This window comes from Hypomesus transpacificus, chromosome 17 (assembly GCF_021917145.1).
Source record: "Hypomesus transpacificus isolate Combined female chromosome 17, fHypTra1, whole genome shotgun sequence".
Taxonomy (NCBI): domain Eukaryota; kingdom Metazoa; phylum Chordata; class Actinopteri; order Osmeriformes; family Osmeridae; genus Hypomesus; species Hypomesus transpacificus.
In genome coordinates, this window is record NC_061076.1 from 15681590 (window position 1) to 15691785 (window position 10196).

The 10196-nt window shown below is 47.3% G+C and overlaps 1 protein-coding gene across 1 annotated transcript in view; it reads left to right on the forward strand.

Annotated features, from left to right (window-relative positions):
• Window positions 1–7573, forward strand: part of LOC124479040 (guanine nucleotide-binding protein subunit alpha-13-like) — a 20516-nt gene extending 12943 nt beyond the window's left edge. Inside the window, 3 exon segments of the mRNA XM_047037516.1 lie at window positions 797–847; window positions 3370–3570; window positions 3756–7573. Of these exon segments, the coding sequence (XP_046893472.1) occupies window positions 797–847; window positions 3370–3570; window positions 3756–4127 (624 nt within the window). The 3' untranslated portion in view covers window positions 4128–7573.
• The last annotated feature ends 2623 nt before the right edge of the window (window positions 7574–10196 follow it).

Consider the following 10196-nt stretch of genomic DNA (forward strand, 5'->3'; position numbering starts at 1 on the left):
GCAGGATATGACATCACACTGATGTGCTCACACTCCAGCTGAAGGAGAGCCTGCTAGTTTTGGGTTCCAAGAACAAACATTTTGGGTACCGCCCACAAATCATTTCTTGTTGAAATACTACATTCCATGTTGGTGGAGAAGTGATATCTGTGGTCCACAGTGTTTTCAGAATCAGAATTCTGTTTGTTGCTAAGTTGGTTTACACATACGAGGAATTCGCTTTGGTAGGTGGTATATTACAGTAAACATAGTGACATAGTGAGAAGAACCTTTGACACACATAACACCATCACACAAAACAGACCTTGAGAGGACGTGTGTGTGTGTTGTCGTGTCACTTCATTACAACGGAACAATTCTGACATGAACTGTTCTTTGTCTTCCCCTCCCACCCTGTCTCTCTCTCTCTTTCGTTTTCTCTCTGTCTCTCTCTCTCTCTTTCGTTTTCTCTCTGTCTCTCTCTCTCTCTCTCTCTCTCGTTTTCTCTCTGTCTCTCTCTCTCTCTCTCGTTTTCTCTCTGTCTCTCTCTGTCTCTCTCGTTTTCTCTCTGTCTCTCTCTGTCTCTTTCGTTTTCTCTCTGTCTCTCTCTCTCTCTCGTTCTCTCGTTTTCTCTCTGTCTCTCTCTGTCTCTCTCTCTCTCTCTCGTTTTCTCTCTGTCTCTCTCTGTCTCTCTCTCTCTCTCTCTCTCGTTTTCTCTCTGTCTCTCTCTGTCTCTCTCTCTCTCTCTCTCTCTCTCTGTCTCTCTCTGTCTCTCTCTCTCTCTCTCTCTGTCTCTCTCTGTCTCTCTCTCTCTCAGGGGGAGTCGGTGAAATACTTCTTGGACAACCTGGAGAAGCTCGGCCAGTTGGTAAGCCCCTCCCTCCCTGACAGGCAGCCCCAAAGAGCTAGCCCTGTCCCCAGAGAGCTAGCCCTGTCCCCAGAGAGCTAGCCCTGTCCCCAAAGAGCTAGCCCTGTCCCCAGAGAGCTAGCCCTGTCCCCAGAGAGCTAGCCCTGTCCCCAGAGAGCTAGCCCTCCCCCCAGAGAGCTAGCCCTGTCCCCAGAGAGCTAGCCCTGTCCCACATGCTCACTCACACAGGCTCTCTCTCACATACACACACCGTGAATAGCCCCGTTGGTGTTTAGCAACATGGCCTGGGCCCAGCAGGAACAGGAAGTGGATCAGGGATTAGTGTTCGAACAGGGAGGAACAGGCTCACCACAGCCCACTGCCAACGCCCCATGGCAAAGAAAAATGTCACTTACAGAAATTAAAGAATGTGCACAGCGCGTGTGTGTGTGTGAGAAAGTGCGGACTCTTGGCTGTGTCCCCGGTGGCTTCCCCTATCGCCCGGACGACCTTTGTGATGTCACCGCGTCTGGAATGTCAGGAATTCGCCTGTGAAACTCGCAGGCTGTTTGACTCAGGAGACGACAATTGTTTTCCCCCAGTGTCCCGGAAGCGACGTTCAGCTCAAGGCGAGGACCGAGAAGCCTTAAGGCTCGTTCTGACCAATCACACAATCCAGAATGTGTGTGAACCGCAAACCCCAGCAACCTGCTCTCTAGCACGAACACACACACACCTTACTCAAACAGGTTCATGTGGTCCAGTATATAATTAAAAGAAAATGCAAATTGTCAGAAGAGGGAATTTCACCAGCCGTTGGAAGTCGTTGGTTTCCAACGTGATATTTGAGAACACACCACTTCCCTTTATATACAAACAGTAATGAAACAATTCAAAAGTTTCAAGTGCACGTTTTCAGGGTTTATTTAAGGGTGTTTTCACACAAGTACATGTCTCATATGGGACACAGAAACAACATGTAAATCAACATGTAAAGCCATCTGTAAGTCAGATTGCTGACCGGTTAAGGAATCGGGCTAGTAATCTGAAGGTTGTCGGTTCGATTCCCGGCTGTGCCATATGACGTTGTGTCCTTGGGCAAGGTACTTCACCCGACTTGCCTCGGGGGGAATGTCCCTGTACTTACTGTAAGTCACACAGGATAAGAGTGTCTGCTAAATGACTAAATGTAAATGAAGTAGTCAAGTTTAGTACTTACCTTCATATCCTTTCCATGCGATGACAGCATGACGTGTGTGACTCAGACACCAGCAGCTGGTCTGTCCTCTGGGCTCACTGTCTGTTCCGCATCCTTCAGATCCTGGAGGTTTCGGGGCCAAGCCCCCATAAGGTTCTTCTTCAGATCCTGGAGGTTTCGGGGCCAAGCCCCCATAAGGTCCTTCTTCAGATCCTGGAGGTTTGGGGGCCAAGCCCCCATAAGGTCCTTCTTCAGATCCTGGAGGTTTCGGGGCCAAGCCCCCATAAGGTTCTTCTTCAGATCCTGAAGGTTTCGGGGCCAAGCCCTTATAAGGTTCTTCTTCAGATCCTGGAGGTTTGGAGGCCAAGCCCTTATAAGGTTCTTCTTCAGATCCTGGAGGTTTGGGGGCCAAGCCCCCATAAGGTCCTTCGTCAGATCCTGGAGGTTTCGGGGCCAAGCCCCCATAAGGTTCTTCTTCAGATCCTGGAGGTTTGGGGGCCAAGCCCCCTTGAGGTTCTTCTTCAGATCCTGGAGGTTTGGGGGCCAAGCCCCCCTAAGGTTCTTCTTCAGATCCTGGAGGTTTGGGGGCCAAGCCCCCTTAAGGTTCTTCTTCAGATCCTGGAGGTTTGGGGGCCAAGCCCACATAAGGTCCTTCTTCAGATCCTGGAGGTTTCGGGGCCAAGCCCCCATAAGGTTCTTCTTCAGATCCTGGAGGTTTGGGGGCCAAGCCCCCATAAGGTTCTTCTTCAGATCCTGGAGGTTTGGGGGCCAAGCCCCCATAAGGTCCTTCTTCAGATCCTGGAGGTTTCGGGGCCAAGCCCCCATAAGGTTCTTCTTCAGATCCTGGAGGTTTGGGGGCCAAGCCCCCATAAGGTTCTTCTTCAGATCCTGGAGGTTTGGGGGCCAAGCCCCCATAAGGTTCTTCTTCAGCATGTCAAAGGTGTTGCTTAATTGGGTTTAGACCAGGCGACTTTATTTGGCTTTGTTCAGGGTTCTACGTTGTTGTTTTTTTTGTTTCGTGTTTTTTTCTGTTGTCACTTGCGCACCATTTAGGATCCTTATCTTTTAAAGAAGCCGTTAATAATCTGACAATCATGGAACGCAAGCCCGCACAACAAAAATATGATCTTACATGTGGCCCCTAACGATTTGACTGTACACCATTGCAAGGCCTTTCACTTACTAAAATAACCTCAAATTGTTTCCTTTTTTTTGTCTTCTCATTTTATTTTAGATACTATTATTACTATTTACGCCTTAGTATTTTAAATAGAAATATTATGATTTGTAGTCGTAGTTTAATTTTGTTTGTCAATCATTAGTTCCCTCTTCTCCGGTCCTTCAGGACTATCTTCCCAGCCAGCAGGATATTCTCCTGGCCCGTAAGCCCACCAAGGGCATCCACGAGTACGACTTTGAGATCAAGAACGTGCCCTTCAAGATGGTGGATGTGGGGGGGCAGCGCTCAGAGAGGCGGCGCTGGTTCGAGTGCTTCGACTCGGTCACGTCCATCCTCTTCCTCGTCTCGTCCTCCGAGTACGACCAGGTGAGTCTCTCTCTCACACACACACACACCTCATTTAAATCGAACCGGAAACCTTCTGAGTAATAACCCGATTCCCTAACCGCTCAGCCAACTGACTCCCAGACCACAGTCTCACTGTCAGACAAGTTATCTCACACACACACACACCCTTTTGACACACACCTCCTCCCCCCCGCCCCCCCCAGGTGCTGATGGAGGACCGGCAGACCAACCGCCTGAGCGAGTCTCTCAATATCTTCGAGACCATCGTCAACAACCGCGTGTTCAGCAACGTGTCCATCATCCTCTTCCTCAACAAGACGGACCTGCTGGAGGACAAGGTGAAGAGCGTGCCCATCAAGGACTATTTCCCCGAGTTTGGCGGGGAGGCGCACAGCCTGGCCGACGTGCAGAGCTTCCTGGTGGACTGCTTCCGGAACAAGCGCCGGGAGCAGCAGCAGAAGCCGCTGTACCACCACTTCACCACGGCCATCAACACGGAGAACATTCGCCTGGTGTTCCGCGACGTCAAGGACACCATTCTGCACGACAACCTTAAGCAGCTCATGCTCCAGTGAAACGGCAGCGCAGTTTTTTTTGTTTTTGTTTCGGGTTGTTCGTTTTACGCGAGGAGAGAGAGTCGCCGGAACCTAGCTCCTCCCCCTCCTCTGTTCTCAACTGTCACTTTCGACCCCCCCCTCTCTGCCATCCGTCGAGTGTAGAACTGCACCACCTATCTTGCCTTTCACCAAACGTCTTTTATTATTATTCATTTGGATTTGATTTGTATTTTTGTGTTTGTCTGCACGGCCATCGTAGTCCTCACCTAAAACCACTGTAAAGCCGTGTGACACCTCTAATCTCCTGTCTCAGATGGATTCTTTCTAGAACGTCCTGTACCGGTCCACTCTGTGAGCTCTGCCTGACAAACTCTGTAACTTCTATCCGGGCTGCGGAGGTGTGTGTGTGGGAGGGGGGGGGGGGCGGGTCAAAGGCTGTCTCGTAGAGACTGAGGGCGGGGCGTGGTGGTCACCAAGGCAGAGTGGAGGTAGGAGGAAGGTGACGCGATGGCGGGGGTTTACCGACCTGTGCTCTCCTCGCGGGCCTCGACGACTGCTAGCGTCAATGCTTCCACCACCACCACCGTGATGTGTCATTACCACTGCAGGGCGATGCCCACCACCCCTCTGCGTGGAAATGAGGACTGTTCTAGATGTTTCTGTGTGGAAATGAGGACTGTTCTAGATGTTTCTGGGGGCCTTTTCAATTGGGGGGGCTTTTTTTCTGCACTGTACTAATCTTTGAATTATTCCACTATTGAGCCTTCTGTACCACTCTGCCTCCTCATTGAAAAGGGCTAACTCTCACACACACACACACAGACACACACACACACGCCTGATGCCCTCCTTAAGGTGATTCCTGCCAGGTCGAGCTGTAGGTTTCCCGTTTCCTCACGTTTTCTTTTACTTCAACTGTAATCTCGAGGTGGTTCTTTTACCTCTGGCCTTTTTTCGTTTTTATTTCCCCCCCCCCCACACTCCCATAAAGACACGTATCTATCTACACTTTGTCTCTTTAGTTGCTAGACTGCTGACGGGCAGTGCTAGGCAACGGAGGAAGTAGAGAGATCACACACGGCACTTGCGCTTCAACCACATGAATAAGTAATAATAATTTTTTAAAGAAAATACACTGCAACTGTAGCTTTAGTGGAGGGAATCTAAGCACAGTGTATTTAGCGAATTCTCAGGGCACGTTGTGGACCACTTATTTGTGTATTGGATGCAATGATACTTGTGCCTATGCCCTTTACAGAGACACTTTAACTTGGTCGTTCTCTCTCACACAGGCACACGCACACACACACACACACACAGAGAATGGCTGGCAGAATCTCTTCTGCTTCTCTCGTCTTTCCTTCTTTAGCTCCTCCCACTTTGGGCTCTCCTGTTTGCTTTAAGCTGCCTTGAGCTGCTCAGCTTAAACCTTCTCTTCCGTCTCTCCCACAGGGGAACGGAGGGACATGGTGTGTTGTTGCCTTCACCCCCCCCCCCCCCCACACACACACACACACACACACACTCTCCTGTCCTTACCGAGAAAATACGAACTTTTCAACAGAGTAAAAAGAAAAGAAAATGTCTGGTTAGAAGGCGTGTAGGCTAACTTAAAGGTTTAACCAGACGTGTAGGCTAACTAGCGGGTTTTCTTCGACATTTTCATTTTTTTCAAGTGCTACCCTTTCTCTAAAGGTACAAGTTATCCTCTCAGTCTCCGCCAGTTATTCTCTAGCCGGGTCTGTGGCGACAAACAAAAGGGATAGCGCCAGCTCGCGTAGTGAACCTTCGGAGAAACGGCTAAGCTTGCGCGGTGTGCCCGAATGCCGGTGTTTGTTTATAGACGTTTGTACATCCCTGCGTCTCCTGGACGCTCCGTCTCTCTCAGTCTCTCTCTCTGTCTCTCTCTCAGTCTCTCTCTCTGTCTCTCTCTCATGTATATGTATAGTTATGTATCTCACACCACCTCACCATGTTTCTAACCACGATGTAACCCGTCTTACACATGTATTTGTAAGTATGTATGTATCACTGACCCCTGGTGTTGTTTTTTTGTTTGTTTTTTACCGGTTTTTGGTGTGTTGTTGCTGGGGGGGTTGTGGATGGGTGTATATTTACAGTGAAATCGGCCTAAACAACAACAAAAAATGTCCAGGCCGTGCTTTTATTCTGTTAGTCCGTCTGTCTGTCGGCATGTCTGTAAACAAAAGAGACTTGTATGTTGTTGACACACACTCTGTCTGTCTCTTGTTGGGGCCTCTGGTAGCTCCAGGCACCCCCTCCTCATGCTCCAAGTCGGCCCCAGCAGAGAGCTCTGTTGTCTGGGCTCAGACTGTCATGCCTCATCTTGGCTGGAGGCCCTGGGCTGGGCCGGGGGGGAAGAGAAAGGCCACCATTGCATCCTCTTCCCGTCTGCTCGACTGATGTGACTGGTCCTAGTGTGTCACACACGCACGCACACCCCACCCGAGTCTGAGCAGGCCAAATGGCCTTGTAATGCTCTTTCGTTGTTGCTGAACGAACTCGTTTTTTGAAGCATGAACACACACACACACACACACTCATCCTAGGGCCTGTAGTGTCCCGCTGGAAGAACATCTCCACAGATCGTTGCTCCCGAAGAAGCCCGAACAGCCTTAACGGTAACGCTCGCGTCCTTCCAGACCGCTCAGAGCCGGCCGTCTTGAAATGTCCGCCTGTTCTGGATGCCGGGGCTATCTCGCTCTCCGTCTCTCTCCAGGTTTGCCGCTCGCTCCAGCCACTTATTCTCTGAAGCCCAGGGTCCTCTCTGGCCCCCCTGTGGTGAGGTGCTATCCGTGTGCCAGCAACTCAGAACCACATTTTCCTGACAAACCCAAAGGTTGGAGGCTCACTTTGCCAATGTCGTATAGCCAAGCCTGTTTTAGCCAACACACAGCCATAACTAGTCTAAACGGAGACCTGCATTTCAGTGTGTTTGAACACAAGTGTTTTTCAAAAATAATAATTCAGGCAACGACTAACCTGTTAGCGAGATGGTATACTCTGCACTGTAACGGGAGAGCAGAGATACTCAGATACCAGAGGCCTTGTGTTTAAGAGGCCTCAAGCTCCCAAGTTTTAACACAAACTTTCGGTTTGGAAAAGAGTCGACTGGACAAGATTGTTCTTGGTCTGAAGACTCTGCCTTAAACCTTTTGTGTTGTTATTTTATAACCGTTTTAAGTGTGTGTCCGGGTCTGTGGTTCTTGTTTTTCACACGCTGCTTCCTGGCCTGTTTGGTGATCGATCTCTCTGGGACGGCAGCACAAACCTTGAACAGAATGTGTCTAGTTCAAAGGATTCTGTAAACTAAGAGGTGGTGAAACTGTGTAGAGGGGGGTCAAATGTGAGCGAGGTCACACAGGCCAGTGTTTTGTAGTGCCATGCTCCGATACTGCACCACTCCACGGCGAGACTTCAGAAAATGTGTCAACGAGAAATAACGAACACGTCGAAATAATGAACACGTCGAAATAATGAACACGTTGGTGATGTGAAATGGTTTCTAACGATGCTGACGCCACTTTTGTCCCTTGTGTTTGGCTCTGTGTAACCAAGTCAGTTTATTAGGAGAGGAAAAATAAGATATACAGTGCCCTCCAAAAGTATTGGAACAGTGAGGCGAATTCCTTTATTTTTGCTGTAGACTGAAAACATTTGGGCTTGACATCAAATAATGAACGTGAGACCAGAGATCAACGTTTCAGCTTTTATTTCCAGGTATTTACATCAGGATCTGATGCACAACTAAGAAAATATCACATTTTGTTTGAATCCACCCATTTGTCATGTGAGCAAAAGTATTGGAACAGATATACTTAAAACATATTTAAGTGAATAAGACTTAATATTTAGTTGCAAATCCTTTGCTTTCAATAACTGCAGCAAGTCTGTGACCCATTGACGTCACCAAACTTTTGCATTCTTCCTTTTTGATGCTTTCCCAGGCTTTCACTGCAGCCTCTTTCAGTTGTTGTTTGTTTTGTGGGGTTCCTCCCTTCAGTCTCCTCTTAAGCAGGTAAAATGCATGCTCTATAGGGTTTAAGTCTGGAGATTGACTTGGCCAGTCTAATACCTTCCATTTCTTGCCCCTGATGAACTCCTTTGTTGTTTTGGCAGTGTGTTTTGGGTCGTTATCTTGCTGCATGATGAAGGCTCTGCCAATCAGTTTGGTTGCATCTTTCCTTAAATTGGCAGACAAAATGTTTCTGTAGACTTCCGAGTTCATTTTGCTGCTGCCATCATGTGTTACATCCTCAATGAAGATTAATGAGCCCGTCCTAGAAGAAGCCATGCAAGCCCAAGCCATGACATTACCTCCACCGTGTTTCACAGATGAGCTTGTGTGTTTGGGATCATGAGCAGTTCCTTTCTTTCTCCAAACTTTAGCCTTTCCATCACTTTGGTAAAAGTTAATCTTTGTCTCATCAGTCCATAAAACTTTGTCCCAGAATTTTTGAGGTTCATCTCTGTACTTTTTGGCAAATTCCAGCCTGGCCTTCCTATTCTTCTTGCTAATGAGTGGTTTGCATCTTCTGGTGTAGCCCTTGTACTTTTGTTCATGAAGTCTTCTGCGAACAGTAGATAGTGATACCTTCACTCCTGCCATCTGGAGGTTGTTGCTGATCTCACTAACAGTTGTTTTAGGGTCTTTCTTTACAGCTCTCACAATGTTTCTGTCATCAACTGCTGATGTTTTCCTTGGTCTACCTGTTCGACGTCTGTTACTTAGTACACCAGTAGTTTTCTTCTTCTTCAGGACATTCCAAATGGTTGTACTGGCTATGGCCAATGTTTCTGCAATGGCTCTGATTGATTTTCCATCTTCTCTAAGACTCACAATTGCTTGTTTTTCACCCAAAGACAGCGCTCCGGTTTTCATGTTGTTTTCACCTCTGAATACAGTCTGCATAGACAAAACCTATCTTACCCAATCTGAACCTGAGTGTAGACATTCAGTGGTATTTATTGATTGAATAATGTATGTAATAGGACACACCTGGGCAACAAAACACACCTGTCAGTCATATGTTCCAATACTTTTGCTCACGTGACAAATGGGTGGGTTCGAACAAAAAGGTGATATTTTCTAATTTGTGCATCAGATCCTGATGTAAATACCTGGAAATAAAAGCTGAAACGTTGATCTCTGGTTTCACATTCATCGTTTGATGTCAAGCCCAAATGTTTTCAGTCTACAGCAAAAATAAAGGAATTGGCCTCACTGTTCCAATACTTTTGGAGGGCACTGTATATGCAAATGATCTGCCAAAATACACTGCTCTAGTGCCTCCTGTTCCAAGCTCCGCCTCTTTTTATTTCCTCCAATCAAGTTGTCTTAAAGTTTTTTTATTTTTTACTTAGGTTTTTCAAATTTTGCCTCCTGAGGTATTTCCGTGTCCTCATATCAAGATTCACATTTGTGTACAATGATTCCAAACCTTCATTTCTCTCTTAACAGTTTTCGGAAAGAAAAAAAACCGCTTTCATTGTACAGTCTAACTTATACTGTCTTGCCCATACTATCCTCAATAAAACAAACCATTTTTCAAAATAATCCCTGTTCTCTTATGTGGTGAAACCGACTGTGCTCTTCACTCCACAACGCCTGCAGCTAAACAGGAGCTCAGGGCAGATTATCATCAACGTGTTATACCTCAAGCTTGAGCTAGTTCGTGCTGTTTAAATGGCAAATATGCAAAATGGGATCCGAGCAGATCAGCGATACCAAGAAGGCAGAGTTGGTCTCCTTGTTGCTCACTTGTGCTCAACTGTTCACCATGTTCTTAGAGTTGGGTTTTATCCTTCTAAACACAGGAATTCCCTCTGAAGAAGTGTACAGTATAGATGTGTACAGTATACATGTGTACAGCATGCTTACAGTGTACAGTATACATGTGTGCAGTATAGATGTGTACAGTATACATGTGTACAGAATGCTTACAGTGTACAGTATAGACGTGTGCAGTATAGACGTGTGCAGTATAGATGTGTGCAGTATAGATGTGTACAGTGTACAGTATACATGTGTACAGAATGCTTACAGTGTACAGAATAGACGTGTGC